Raw genomic sequence first — 15,743 nt, forward strand, 5'->3', positions numbered from 1 at the left:
TGTCCCTGAATAAATACCTTAGTTAATTGATTGATCACCTTGTTGACTTGAGTTTTTATATAGGCTTGACAAACTCAAGCTGGGAGAGTGAGACCAGAGGCAGTATTCCAGAAATACAAATTGGGCAACTAGGTGGATAGGAACCCTAAGATTTCTCACCTATATAGCTGGGTGTAGGACAAGAGATAGATTAAACATCCTAGAAACATACCTCTCCAAAAACATAATGGTCCCAATAACTTATTCTTATTCTCTTCTTATTCCCCTAACTACTAGACATCACTGTATCCTCCTTCCCAGGCATCTCCAAGGAAGAAAAAAACCGAGAAACCCCCAATATCTTTCTCCCCTCATCAGGACTGGAGATTGAAAGGGGTAAGTGAAACAGTAGAAAAATACAAGAGAGGGGATTGTCAGAGATAGAACATTACTTGATATCACTTTAGATTTTTTTATGTCACATCCACACTTGTCTGATAATCATTTATTGTTGTTTGGTCATTTTTCAGTTATGCCTAACTATTTATGACCCCATTTGGGGTTTTCTTGGCAAAGATACTAGCGTGGTTGGCCATTTCCTTCTCTAGATCTTTTTACAGATGAGGAAACTGAGGTGAAAAGGTTAAGCAACTTGTCCAAGGTCACATAGCTAGTTAGTGGGTGAGGCTAGATTAAGCTCCGGAAGATGAGTCTTTTTGACTCCAGGTTTGGTACTCTATGAATTGTACAACCTAGCTGCCCTCCAATCTTTAAAGATCAATTAACCCTGGTATTGCAGATAAAAAGAAAAATTACTCATACTTTCTACCAATCAGATGAAAATTTTGTTTTGATGTATAAACCTAACATGATTACAATAAAACTTTTTAACAATAGGAGAACCTTTGGTTATGTGAATTAACATAATAGTGATGTAGAACATGATTGCATCACTGGAGCTTTTGTTCCTTATCAATTTCTTATTACACTTTCACAGTTTTTTAAATTTCATTTTTTTCTTCATTTCTCACAGCCCTTTCTCACAACTCCCCCTTCCTGTAAGACAGTGATATTTATTACATCCATCCATTTTATTAAAATTTATTAAAATTATATCCATTTTACAGATAGGAAAAACTAAGACTCTGAGAAATTAACTTGCCCAAAGTCATATAGCTGATAAATGGAAGAAGTGGAACTCAATGCTAAGTTTCATGACCCTTAAATCCGGTACATATTTGTAATGCCAATGTGATACTCACAGGAGCCACTACGGATATGCACGAGTATTTCTAGGGTAAACTTGCAAAATATAAACTCTCTTCCTCAAAGATAAAACCAAAATATTCATTAAGATACCAGAAAGCCAATTCCACCATGGTAACAACGAAATTTGTACACATTACCAATAAGGGAAACATGGCCATCCTTAAGCATTCCCTCAATTAAGCCTCCCCACAAACTCCCTTAGGCAAAAACATTCCCACTCTCACTCATGCTAGCTGCTCTGCCTCAGCTCTGCCTACTCTCTCTCTCTCTCAGTTCCACCTCACTCTCTCTTTCTGCTGTACCCTTCCTGCTCCACCAGTTAGGCAAGTTTCTCCCATCATTGGCTCCATGTGAATCAATTTGTGTGCTGGGCCAAAGCTCAAAACTTGGGCCTATTAAGGGTCAGGAAGATCTTCAACTTCCCCTACCATTACAATTTTCCATCCCTTCATTCTGAAACAGTAAGTCTTGTTATTCATTCAGAGAAATGTTTGCCTGGTTTATCCATACTATCCTTATTATATCATTCCTACTATATACTTATATTCTACAGACTCAGATAGTATTATGTAAAGTAATAATACTTACTCAAGGCCACGTGTTAAGTACTTCATCTATTTACTGAATCTATGAGATGGGACAGTAGATTATTGCTTCGGATAAGGGTTCTTAACATTTTTCATGTTATGAACCTTCTATTAGTCTGCTGAAGTCTATGGAGCTCTTCTCAGTGTAATGTTTTTAAACAATTGAATGAAATGCTAAATTTAAGTTAGAGGTTAGTGAAAAATAAAGATGTCATCTTTTCCCCTGTCATCTATCCACAAACACCCAAGAAGGTTCATGGGCCTCAGGTTAAAAATGTCTGGTCTAGATTAAGACAGTGAGAGGAAATTTAATTGAAAATAAGAAAGACATAGGTACCACTGTTTCTGACACTTGCTATGTCACCTTAGACAAAAAACAACTCAGGACTCCAGTTACTATTCATTAATAAAATTAGGAAATGTGATTCCATCTTTTATTTTTAAAATCCCTTCCAAAATTATAGAATACAGTGCTATTTTTCACAAAGGAAAACCAGCAATAAAATTTTAGCTACAATTGGGAAACTCAGAAGATTGTTCCCTGAGGTCTTGTCTACTACTAGTAGCAGAAGACTTAGGAATAGACAGAAAGAAAACCCAGAGTGAGGGAAGCAGAGAGGGATTGCCGGGTGTCTGAACCAAGTTAAGTTCACTATTCTTCAGAATTATTGTTCAATACTGCATGTATTTTCTATTTCTTTGACATGATATATACATTCTAACATGTCATTTGAATCTTAATGAATTTTTTCTACTTGACATACTACATTAATTATATTCAGAACATTGATTTTAGAATTAAAAAGCTGATCCCTGGGATTGTAGAATTTCTTTTAACATCTATGATGATATCAAGAGCTTCTTTGTCACAGTTCTGCTTTATGGATGAACTTGTGCTTGGGAAGTCAGCAATTGGTGCCTAACTATTAACATTTTGCTTCCAAACACATCTCTAGTCCTATAATGTACAGTTTCAAGTTGCAGAGAGGCAATGATTGAAAAAGGGTTTCGGCAGAATAGCATTGGGTTCTTACTTTCTTTGGAGAGGAAACGTATCATGAGATGGAGATAGCTCTCCCAAAAAGGAAAGAAAGAAATCAGTAAAATACAAGTTGCATAGAAGCAAACAAAAATATATTTTACAAGTAGACACAAACAAACAGGGTAGGTTTGTTATTAGTTCTTTTAACAGACTCTCTTTAAAAAAATTGTGGTTCATAAAGAATAGTTCACAATTTCATATACAGTCCTCTTTTATTTTCTTTTTTGCATATTGGAATGATTATATTTGTTGGCAATTAAGTTCATAAGAAAAAGGATATTTTTACAGGAGCAAATAGGAAAAAGATGAATAAAATATCCCAACACGTTAGAGGGTCAGATTTGGCAGAAATAATGATTAGCAGCTTTGAAATTATTAATAGGTAAATGTAACTGCAAATATGAAATAAGGCATTTAATAAAACATATTAACAGGTAATCATATGGAATTAGATAAAGTGCTAAATCTTCTAGTCACTAATACTCAAAATATCAGGTTCTCATACTCAATTAACCCTTTAGTTTGCCTGATATAGAGGAAGAAAAATAAATCAGTCACTCACAATCTCCCTATGGTGCTAAGGCCCACTCACTGACTTGTCTGGTCTCCAACTTGCCTTTCCCTCTCTGTCTTGTGGTTACTTCTACTCCTGTTCTACTTTTTAGTCATTCTGCCCTGACCATTATTATTCCCTCTTGACTTAGTATCTTGTCATTCAATTATTTTCTTGCTCCTGGTCTCTGGTCACTGTCTCACTTTTCAGTGAGATTGTCACCATCTATTACAAACCAAACACATTGAAATCTGCTCAGCTACCACACAGTTTTTCAGGGAGATATAGATCCCAAAAGAAAAACATGGCATCTAATACCTATGTCTTCTGCCTTGCAGTAATTATATATTAAACACAAAGCTTCATTCAAGCTCATTTTTAGGGATAGATATAATTCATTCATTTCTACACTCAGGCATATATACATACATAGTTCATACATATTTCGTAATTACTAAGTTCTTTGCAGTGTAATTAATAGTATCATTATATCTGGGTTCATCATCACAGTAGCTATGTCAATAACTTTAAAGTGAACAAACAAGTCAGCTATGAAAATGTTATGGAAAATAGAAGCTTGATTTTTCAATATAATGCCTTGGAAAAAGTTCTCTTCCACTAGGTCTTTAATGAATAGTTCAGGCAATATGTCCAAGGCCACACCCAAGTCTTCTCATGACAATCCTCTTTTCTCAAGCGTTCTTATCAGTGCAATTTTAACATCTTTATTCCTTAGGCTGTAAATGAGGGGATTCAGCATAGGTAATATATTAGTATAAAACACAGAGGACACTTTTCCTCGGTCCATGGAGTTGACTGAAGATGGCTGTAGGTATACAAACATGGCAGAACCATAACTAAGAAGAACAGCGACAATGTGGGAGGTACAAGTGGTGAAGACTTTGTACCTACCCTCTGTGGAACGGATGCGGAGGATGCTGTTGATGATAAAGATGTAAGAGCTAAGGATGCTCAGGGTCGGGACAAGTATGTTAAATGCACTGAAACATAAAATCAGGATTTCATTGTTATAAGTACTGGAGCAAGAGAGGCTCAGGAGTGGGAAAAGATCGCAGAAGTAATGATTGACCACATTGGCCTTACAAAACAACAGTCTCTGCATGAAGCCTGTGTGGATAGTAGAACTAATAATCCCCAGAAAGTACACCCCCATTACAAGAAAAGAGCAAACTTGATAGGACATTATGACATTGTATAGTAAGGGACTACAAATGGCAACATACCTATCATATGCCATTGCTGCCAACATGTGGCATTCAGCAATAGCAAAAATGTGAAAGAAACAGAGCTGAATCATACACTCCGGGTAAGAGATGGTGTTTGTTTCTGACAAGAAGCTAATCAGCATTCTGGGAGTAATGACAGAAGAATGACAAAGATCAATGAAGGACAAGTTGCTAATTAAATAGTACATCAGAGTGTGAAGATGTGAATTCAGTACAATTAATAGGATCAAGCCCAAATTCCCCACTACACTAGCTACATAGATCACTAAGAAGAGAATAAAGAGGGGGAGCTGAAGCTCCTGCTGGTGAGTTAACCCAGTGAGAATAAATTCAGTCACTGTGGAATGATTTTTTGCAGTCATGTTCTTCAAGGGTGAGATCTGTCTGCAGATAGAAATACGGGGTTAAATAGATACCACACACAGCATAAATCTTCTCACCCCCTCAGAAGTAATCAGGACTGAGGGATGGTTTTATTGAAGAGTAGGTGGGTTATCAATTTCTGCTTTCTCCCAAACACAAGGAAAATGCAGGGATTGATTAATTATATTTTATCCAAGAAGCCTGAATCATGTTTCTGTAATGACTCAACAGTATGACACAGCTGCCCTGACTGTCCTGAGCTCTCAGTAAAAGTTTACTATGATGCTCACTTTTCTGAAATCTGTTTATTTGTGATTGCTTGTTCCTCCTCCTTGAAATGAAGTCAGCTGCTCTAGAGAGCATGACTTCCCACAGGTCTGTAAATTTCTCATTCATGCTTTGGTAGACCAAACACCAAATACTTTCTGCTGGAAGTACCTTCCATGTTCTCTTTACTTTCACTCTGAAATTTGTATCAGGTCTCCTCTCTGTAGTCTTAAAGGGAGCAAAGGAGAAATTCATTCTTTATTTTCAAAGTCAGATGAATTTTTGGGGACTTTACTTGACCCTATGTCTTTACTCTTCTATCATAAGTAAAATTCCCACATTTGAGTCAAATGATTTTTTTCTAGAAGGCCCTCATAAATGTTTTTATTATTTGTTAATATTGTGCTTCAAAGTATGTCAAATAAACATATTGGTATGAATGGGTTTATTGAGTTGGCTAATTTTCATTCAATGAAAAGCAGAATCCTAAGAGATGAAGATGAAGGACAAGAAAATTTTAATACGAAAGAAGGATCAGAAAAAGTTTGGCACATGCTACTCTTCCCAGAAAAGAAGGTTCAAAGTGTATACTCATGAGAGGGTAAGATGACAGGATCAGAAAGCCAAGGTGGGATAAAATCCCTTGGCTCCTGACACAGGGGATAAGATGATACTGAAACTTAGGAGAACAGATACTGAAGTCTGATTGTATCTACTTCACAATTTTGCCATCTTCTGGCCATATCTAAACTCAAATTTGGGGTGCTTTTGGGGTGTGGGGTGGGAAAGTTGTCTTAGAACAAGAGTTCTTAACCTGTTTTTGGTGAATCTAGTGAACCTTATTGAACCCCTTCTCAGAATAACATTTTAAACACATAAAAGAAAATATAAAGGTATAAAGAGAATGTATTATATTAAAATACAGTTATCAAAAGAAGTTTTTTTTTTTAAATCCTATACATGTACCCCAGGTCTTGGAACCCTGGTTTCAACAGATGAATGCACAGAGTCTGACCTGAGGCAGTGGTGGTTGCTATAAGTAAACACTATTCAGTGTAACATAGCTTCACACTTCTTGAATGGTTGAATAAATTCTGTTAAATCCCTGATAACTCTATAGAAATATGTTGTTTGGTTCATTTTGCTACCCTAAATACAAATGTGTTACTAATCTCAGCCTGTTAAACTTCAGCTCTTTACCTTGAATCTATTTTTATGTATTTTGTATTTGCTTAAATGCAGACATTATTAATAGAACATAAGATCTTTGAAGACAGGAATTGTTTTTGTTTTGGTATTTTTTGTTGGTAAGTTTTGAAGGGGACTTCTGGCTTCAGAGCATTTTGATGTTAATGAATGACACAGACCTTTAGTATGTATAATTGTATGTCCTTACTGGTCTCTTCTATTTGATTATAAGCTTCTTGAGGACAGGCACTGTGTTTTCATTGTCATTGCTTCTTTAGCTACTTCAAGCAGCTGGTGATTCCTTCCTTCCTTCCTTCCTTCCTTCCTTCCTTCCTTCCTTCCTTCCTTCCTTCCTTCCTCCCATCCATCCATTCTTTCATTCTTCCTTTCTTCCTTGTTTCTTTCCCTTCTTTTCCCTGTCTCCATATAGGGTTATCATACACATACTTGTGGGTGCTCTGCCCAAAAGAATGCAAATTTTGGTTCCTAAAACCTCCTAAGAGATCCTGAGATTTAGGGGCTAGATTATTTTTTTCTTAAAGACCATGACTTAAACCCAACTCAATCTAGCTCTCATTGTTTGGCCAATAATAGGTACCAGGCCAAGGCCCATTCAGTCCTTGAGACCTGATTGATTCAGAGTGAATGTAAATAGCAATTGTTTCTGTTTTAGTCATAAACCCTGAGAGTCTTCCCCTCCCAGATTGATTTTCTTTTCCTTTGGACTATGTAAAAGAGACCATTTTCTGCCTCATTTCTTACGTACACTTATTCACTGAAAGGGCATTGCTTCAGTTAACTTGAGATATGTTAAAGACCTTAGCTTGAAAAAAGTCATGATCTCCCACTACATGCAGGGCCATCTCCAGTCATCTTGATGTATATCTTGCCACTGAACCCAGATGACTGGAGGAGAAAAAGAGGCTGCTGATTTTGCACAACCCTCCCTCACTTAAATCCGATTCACTTGCCTGTCATAGTATCATCTCCCTGATTCATAGTCCTCTTCAAAACTGGAAGACAAACAACAAACTTGCACAGTAATTGGTATATAATAGACATTTAATAATGTTTATGAATTGACTAATATACCCATTCATGCTTATGTGTTAGTGATCTGGATTGTGACTGATCTATGCTTGATCCTCACTTAAAGATATCTCTCCTACAATTTGGATGAAAATTTCTACATTTACTCCTCTCGGAGGTTGGTTGCTTAGCACATACATTGAATAGTGAATAGTTTTCTTAAGATCCTTGGACCTAGAGTTAGGAGATCTAGGTTTTAATTCACCCTCAGGAACATACTGGTTATACAAATATGGACAAATTAATTAACTTCTCGAAACTTCAGTTTCTTTATCTGTAAAATGGGCATAATAGTACTTCTACTACCTATAGTACCTCATAGCATTTTTGTGAGGAAGAGGATTTTGCAGTACTCAAAGTGCTATATAAATGTACAGTTTTACTTCTAGCTGGGTCAAAGACTCCAAAGCTCTATATTAAACTAAGTTCCTAAGGAATAGGTAATGAAGTATAGACCATGAAATAAGTAATGTGTTTATGCTCAGCTCTTTATTACCGATTCTAGATAAAATCTTCACTTGTGGCTTTTCCGAAAACAACTTGACGAAGAACTTAGAACAGGAGTAAAATACAAATACAGGAATAATAAAATAAGTCATAAACTAACATACTACCTAAGAAAACTGAATGGAATACTCCTACCTTTACAACTTTATAAGTTATCATAGACAGTTATGAAATTCTTAAAACCAAATTATTTTAAATAGGAACTTCCAGTTTGGTAATATCCTCTGCCAGTGGAGACTAGCACCTGCCCTGTAACTTACAGTCTTATTGAATTGCCTGAGGAATCAAAAAGTTGAGTGACTTGTTCAAGGTCACACAGCCAGAATATAGCTGAAAAAGGACTTAGATCCAGGTTTTCCTGACTTGGAAGTAGCTCTCTTCACTAAGACATTCATACAACTGTATACAATATAGTTTTGAGAGTAATGTTTATGTAGTGTTTTAATATTCTATTTTATGAAAAATGGAAGGTAGGGCATTAGATTAGACTGTAGGACGAGAAATAAAAGTCATTGGGTGCTTTAACAATAGAAATAAATTATCTGAAAAAAACAATGAAATAATGGTTTGGACTTAGATCTGATTTTTCTCCTTTCTCTCTGGACAGCATTAATTCTATATGCACTGGATGAAGAAGGAAGAAAAATCAGAACCAGAGATAACAGAATTCATAGGCAACTGGAATTGATTTCCGTGAGAAAAGAACTAAATTGCTAACACCCCCACTCCATTCTTCTAGGATGTGATAGAGGTATCTGAGCAGGGGTTCATGCAGAGAATTAGATCACTAACCAATACCTCCGTATGTTGCCTGTTATTAGGGATTAAACTTTGCTAAAGAGGTGATAGCAAATACCAACTCAATTCAGAGATTAGGAAGAAGGTACACAAAGAGACTCGGGACTTCCTAAAGTCATAGATCCAGGAAGGGGATTTGGTCCCCTGCCCTGGGGAGATACCTGAAAGGCCGAAGCACCTATTATTGCAAATATTACCTTTGCCCCATAATCTATAACTGATGCCCAAACCAGTGTAATAATGGTATACGGCATCTGCAGAGGGCATTTCACGGAGTCTTTGTCTCCCATGACTGGTTTTGGAAGGAAGTTCTTAAATTAGCAAAATAGAAGCTCACCCCTAACTTGGGACTTTACAAGCTTCTTCCCCACCAGCCCTACGCAGAAATGGCCCTGGATTGGTGGTAATATTAATGAGAAAAGATCTAGTTACTTTCTTTCATACATCAGGAGTCAGAATATCAAAGTCAGTCTCTGAGCAGCATTGGGGATGGGTTCTGAGTTAATGCTCACCATTTCTGATAATAAATTTGCCTGGAGGGATATCTTCAACTTCAAAGAAAAACAACAGCATCATCAGACATTCTGTTAAATACCACATGAGTATTTTATCCTGGGGTTGGAGATTTCCATCTGGGACCTGAGTGAGACTCAGGCTCCCTCCTCCTACCCCAATATTTATTTTTGATCAAATTCTTCTGGGAAGGCACGCTTCTCCCAATTGACCTTCCTCAGGTGTGCAATAGTTCCTTAAGGGGTGGGATGGGGGTGAGGGTGGTGAGGAGCCAGGGGATTGGAATCTGTTCCATACACTGAGATGAGGGCCTAAAGTGAGGGTTCTCTCATAAGTTCATGAAAGTCAGAATAGTTTCCTAACACGTCTTTTAGCCTCATTTGTCTCAATATGTGCCTCTGAGAAATTCATCAACCTGATTGCTTCTCAAAGCTTGCACAGAACCTGACAATCACTACTTAGAACTCTGTGTATGTTGGAATGAATCAATTCCTCAAACTAAGGTGCTAGAAGAAATTGACCACACAGACTACTCTTTGAATAACTCACACAGTCCATTTAGGAATCATTGATTTTCACGAATAATGTTATTTCATGTCCCAAAACAACTTTGGTTTTAAGCATTTTGAGTCCCTTTCTGGTGCAAAGATCCTAAGACCAAGTGCGTGAACTAAACACAGAAAACAGAATCCTGAAGGAAAGGACTATAATCAACCTTGACAATATGAGATGTAAAGATATGTTGAAACACTCTCTTATGAAGAGTTTTCAGTGTGAAATAAAATTGATTTTCCATGTGCTTTTGTCTTTTCTTCGATACTCACCACATCTTGAATGGATGCACCTTAAACACTTTAATGAAAATCTACTAAGCTCTGTGTTCAAGGCACTTACCAGAAATTGGGGGTAGAAATATGAATAACACACAATTTCCATATTCAAATTGCTTAAAATTTAGTAGGAGATATAAGACAAATATGCAAATTTTTTTTAAAAAGTAAGAATATGATATAGCATAAAATAATATGATAAATGAGATATGGCAGTCAAAAGGAACATTGATTTCAGAGTTATGCTGGAGTCAGGTCAAATTGGCTCCCGAGAGTCAATTGCTAAATTTTTGATTTGAGCATTTACACCTTGGAAAATTGGTGAAAGCAACAAATCAGGACTTGATTTATTGGGGGCAAGGGCTTGATTGTCTAGACTTAAGAAAATGATGGAAAACATGTTAATAAATGCAAATTTAAATTTCAAATGTGTTATATATACATGTATATATACATGCATATATACATACATATGCATATATATACATATATTTGGACAATCAGTTATTAAACACTATCCAGTATATCCCTGTTTGATTTAAAATGTGAACTTGTTTGAAAATTCTTATGAGAAAATTTAGTAAGACTATGAGAAATATTCCCTCATTAAACAGTAAGAAGCCATAAAGAGCAAAAAAGGTAAGAGAAAGTTTGGTAAAGACAAAATGAAAGAGTATTTAAAAATGAAACATGAAAAAGATTTTTTTACAACAAATTCTACCATCAAAGTCAGCAGAACCATCCCATTCAGACTCTCACTAACATCAGAGATCCAGATGTGCTGCCACAGGAAATGAAAATGGCTATTGGAAAAGCTCAAAAAACAAGCAATTGGACTAGCCCAAGTACAAACAGAAAAGAGGTATCCTAGAAGTGCCATATGTTTGGGACCTTCAGGAAATCATTCTTGACATATTAAAGAGGGGGAAATGCCAGAGATATGGTTAAAAATAATCCATACCTTATTGTTACCAAAATAGGTGAGTAAGAGTATATTAGTTTCTACCAAACTAAATGCCTGCTTTCCCTTCTACACACCAATTTAAAGATAATACTCTGTCAATCTATCTTAGACATTTTTTCCTTAAAATATATCCCTGCATATCTCATTCTGCATTTTGAGCTTATTGCCTATCTGGTGGGTGGTATGTTTCATCTTCAGTGTTCTAGAATCATGATTTGTCCTTGAACTGATAATTCTACAGTCTTTAAAAATTGTTTTTCTCTAAAATAATGTCATTGTGTGAATTGTTCTCCTGGTATTACTTACATCACTCTGCCTTAGTTCAAACAGGCCTTCCCAGTTTTCTCTGAAACTATGAATTATACCTTGTTTTATTGGACAAAAATATCCCATTCCCTTACTTACTTACTTAACAGTCCTCAACAAGTGTAATGCTCAGCTTTTTCCTATTATGAAAAGATCTGCTAGAAATATTTTTGTACAAGTGAAACCTTTCCTTCTTTCTCTGGTTTCTTTGGGGGTATATGATTAATAGTGCTACCACCAAGTCAAAGGGAATATGTAGTTTAGAGAACTTTGGAGCTTGATTCCAAATTAATCACATACATTCTTGATGAGGGTATTAGGAGGTAGGAGACAGGTTTCCATAAGCAATATTTTACAGTAGACCACATATTTACAATTATAGAACTGGCTGAAAAGTGCAGGAAAAAAATAGGATTCCATTCAGTGTGTGTAAAAAATAGTATTTGATTTGATGATTTCTTACAGGCTGTCCTGCAACAAAGTGTCTCCCAAATCATACAAGATCCCTTGGAATATTTAGCAACAGATATAACTTTGTTTTAGGGCATCTAGGATACAGTGGATAGAGCACCAGGACTGGAGAAGGGAAGACTTGAATTCCAACATGGCCTCAAACATTTAGTAGCTCTGTGACTGTGGGCAAGTCACTTAACCTTGTTTGCCTCTGTTTCCTCAACTGTAAAATGAGCTGGAAAAGAAAATGGCAAACCACTCCAACATTTTTGCTAAGAAAACCCTTAATAAGGTCACAAAGAGTCAGATATGACTAAACAACAATAACAATAACTTTGTTCATTCCATGACAGCAATATCTATGCTAGTCAAAGGTCACAAAAGATGACCCCAACCATAAAAGATATACAGATCAAAATCCAAGATAAAAAGGAAGAAAGCCTCTACATACTCCATATTTTGGGAATGGCATTGTACTGATTATATCAAGCCCGGAATCATTCAGAAAAATTTTGGTATTTAGTAGCTACTCACATAAGAAAAAACAGGTGGAAAAAAATGTGTAATGTCCAGATTATGATACACAGTTGAATGGAAAACCTATATAGTATCAATCAGTATTTAGATGCTGGAGCAAAAACTGAGGTAAATGGGTAATGGGTTGAGTCCAGAATTAACAACTCCATCCTTCTTGAAGCAAAAATTAATGTTTTACCCACTCATATTTTCCTGACAATGCTGTATAATTGTGCTCAAGAATACTACTATAGTCTCCAAAGAATGAAGCTGATAATCACCCAAATAGCAATGAAAATACACAGGGTTGCGTACAAAAGATGTGACACAGTACAATCAATCAGTTAATCAATCAAACATTTAATAATTGTCTACTACATATTATGTACCTTACTAGGGACACAGATACAAAGAATAAAGCAAAAACTGCTATTGAGAACCCTATATCCTAATGGAGGAAATTTATAATTTAGTGGGAAATTAGAAAAAATATATGAATCAACAACAAAGAAATTCAAAAATATGGGAAAATGGTATAAAGCAGAGGTGTTAATCTCTAAGCTGTCAACCTGCAAAATCCTCACAGTGCCAGTGAGAATCTGATGAAAACGTAATTGACAAATGTTTAACAAGATAAATAAAAATTAATGCTAATTTGTGTTTTTTAAGTTAATACATGGCCTATAGAAATCCATTTCTATTTGCGCTTGATACCATTGATATAAAGGATATCATTAGGGAATGAATAACCAAGAAAAAGCTCAATCATGTAATAACATCAAGGAACCATGAGACACATGGTCACTTGCTATTCATACAATTCCCAGAGATCCAGAGGAAGATTTCCAGGAAAACTTTAGGCGGATGCTTTGTGGCAAATTAATGGGAGGGCATGGAGGAGATTTACACAGGATGGTCAAGCATATATAGGTTACCTCATTGGTACTAATATGGAATCTTAATACCTCCTTTACACATCCATTCACATTTAAGTTTATAATCATGTTTTTCTCCATTAGATTTCTTTGTTTAAAATTCAGGGCTTCTTAAACTTTTCCCACTACTGACCCCTTTTCACATTTTGGCAGCATTCTGTTGTCTTTGTGTGGCCTGAGGGCATGCACAGTGCACATGTTTCAGTGAATTTGCATGATGCCACTTAGGCAAGTATGGTCAGAAACGATTCAGATTCATTACATTTTTTATTTTGAATTAATTTTTGGTCCTTGCATGTTCATAAACCTCTTACTATTACCAAAATTTTCAAGATCTCATAAAGGGTGAAGACTCACACTTTAAGAAGTGCTGGAGGTGACTACATGATGATTTTGAAAGGAAGAAAGACCAAAAGTCAAGACACTTGGGTTCAAGATCTGTTTTTTGCTCTTGACCTGTTTTGTGACTGAGCAGACATTTTCAGGTATAGTTTCTTCAGCTGAAAAACAAGGGAGTTGGATTTGTAAACAGTTAAATCTTCTAGCTTTAGTATTCTCAGTGACATCCACCTCGTGAAAAATTAGGGAATTTAACAATTAGTTTCAGGAATCACTGCGCCATCTAAGAACATTGCATTTACATACAGACATTTAAAATAATAAAGCCAGCTCTTTAAATATAAGGAGCTAGTGAATGTATGGTTGAAGTACACTGGTACTCTGTCCATCTGGAATTCAAAACAGAGAGGTAGCTGGTGTATAAATGGGAAAAGAGGTGTAGTCTACTGGTCTGAGGTTGAGTTGGTCTTCTAAAGAATTATAAGTGTAGGATAGAGTATCTTCTTTGTGCAAATCTCCTCCCTCTTTCTGTCACTCTCCCTCTCCCTTTCCATTTCCTTCTCTCTCTCCCTCCCTCCACAGGATCTACTAAAACCATTAACTCATTGTTCTAATATTTCTTCTTTGGTTTATCACTTTCTTTAAGGCAATTTTGACATCCTTATTTCTCAGACTGTAGATAAAGGGGTTTAGCATGGGCACAATGATCGTGTAAAAAGACTGAGGACACTCTCCCTTGGTCCATGGAGCCAAATGAAGATGGTTTTAAGTACATGAAGGTAAGGGAACCAAAGAAGACACCAACTGCAGCAATATGGGAGCTACAGGTACTGAAGGGTTTTGATCTGCCTCCAACGGATTGAATTTTTAAAATGCTAGCAATAATCAAAACATAAGAGTAAATAATGGTCAGGGTGGGGAAAAAAATATTAAACGTATTGGAGACAAGAGCCACGACTTCATTAGCATAGGTGCTAGAACAAGACAGCTTCAAGAGTGCAAGAAAATCACAGAAGTAATGATTGATGGTATTTTTCTTACATAGGAACATTCTAAGCAAACAACCTGTATGAGCTGTAGCCCAAACTAAGGCCATCGTGTACACACCACCCACCAACCATGAGCACACCTGGCAGGACATAATAAGATTATAACGTAGGGGTTGACATATAGCAACGTAGCGGTCATATGCCATCACAGCCAACATTTGACATTCACAAATGGCATAAAAGACAAAAAAATAGAACTGAGTCATGCAGTCAGAGTAAGAGATGATGTTCTTCTCTGACACAAAGTTCACTAGCATTTTGGGTGTGATGACAGTTGATTGACAAAGATCAATGAAGGACAAACTACAGAGGAAATAATACATGGGGGTGTGTAGATGATAACTCAGTCCAATAAGGATAATCATGCCCAGGTTCCCCATCACAGTGAATACATAAATCCCTAGGAATAGGAAAAAGAGTGGTAGCTGGAGTTCAGGCTCTTCTGTCAGCCCTATGAGGATGAACTCAGTCACTAGTGAATTATTTCCTTTATCCATTTTTTTTTTGAGTGAAGGGTAAGAAGAGACAATGATCTGTTGACAAGAGGGGAAAAATGGGAGTTGTTAACAGTCCTGCATAAAACCTCAGAGAGAACAGTAAAGTTATAATATAAATTCTTTTGATTGCTTTGTCTCTGCCTATTTTCCTTCCATAAACTGAACACTATGAGTTTCACAGGAATATAAGGCATGGAAACCAGATTATTTGAAAGTACTATGCTACTATATGTAAAACAATAATAATTTTGATTCATATAACTGGTTTCAAAGGTATTCACAAAATAAAATGTATGCAAAATATTTAAATATGTTACTATATATATATATATATATATATATATATATATATATATATATATATATATATATATCTTAAAGTGGGTTGTGTTCATATACCAAGTAGATACAAGAGATAGAATCCAAAATCCACTCTCTCCTCACAGCAATTT

General features: G+C 36.1%; 2 protein-coding genes and 1 long non-coding RNA gene across 3 annotated transcripts in view; 1 reads left to right on the forward strand and 2 right to left on the reverse strand.

Moving 5' to 3' along the window:
• The window catches only part of LOC140509006 (uncharacterized), a 60,650-nt gene extending 50,514 nt beyond the window's left edge, over positions 1-10,136 (forward strand). Inside the window, exons 3-4 of the long non-coding RNA XR_011968547.1 lie at positions 277-375; positions 8,699-10,136. This is a non-coding gene — a long non-coding RNA (uncharacterized lncRNA). The remainder of the gene's footprint in view (positions 1-276; positions 376-8,698) is intronic.
• LOC140509005 (olfactory receptor 8G3-like) lies at positions 4,104-5,039 on the reverse strand. The gene has a single exon (XM_072616919.1). The coding sequence runs from the start codon at positions 5,037-5,039 to the stop codon at positions 4,104-4,106; it is 936 nt and encodes a 311-aa protein (XP_072473020.1).
• A 4,270-nt stretch (positions 10,137-14,406) lies between the features above and the next one.
• Positions 14,407-15,291, reverse strand: LOC140509007 (putative olfactory receptor 8G2). The gene has a single exon (XM_072616921.1). The coding sequence runs from the start codon at positions 15,289-15,291 to the stop codon at positions 14,407-14,409; it is 885 nt and encodes a 294-aa protein (XP_072473022.1).
• Positions 15,292-15,743: the final 452 nt, after the last annotated feature.

Source organism: Notamacropus eugenii, chromosome 5 (genome assembly GCF_028372415.1).
Source record: "Notamacropus eugenii isolate mMacEug1 chromosome 5, mMacEug1.pri_v2, whole genome shotgun sequence".
Taxonomy (NCBI): domain Eukaryota; kingdom Metazoa; phylum Chordata; class Mammalia; order Diprotodontia; family Macropodidae; genus Notamacropus; species Notamacropus eugenii.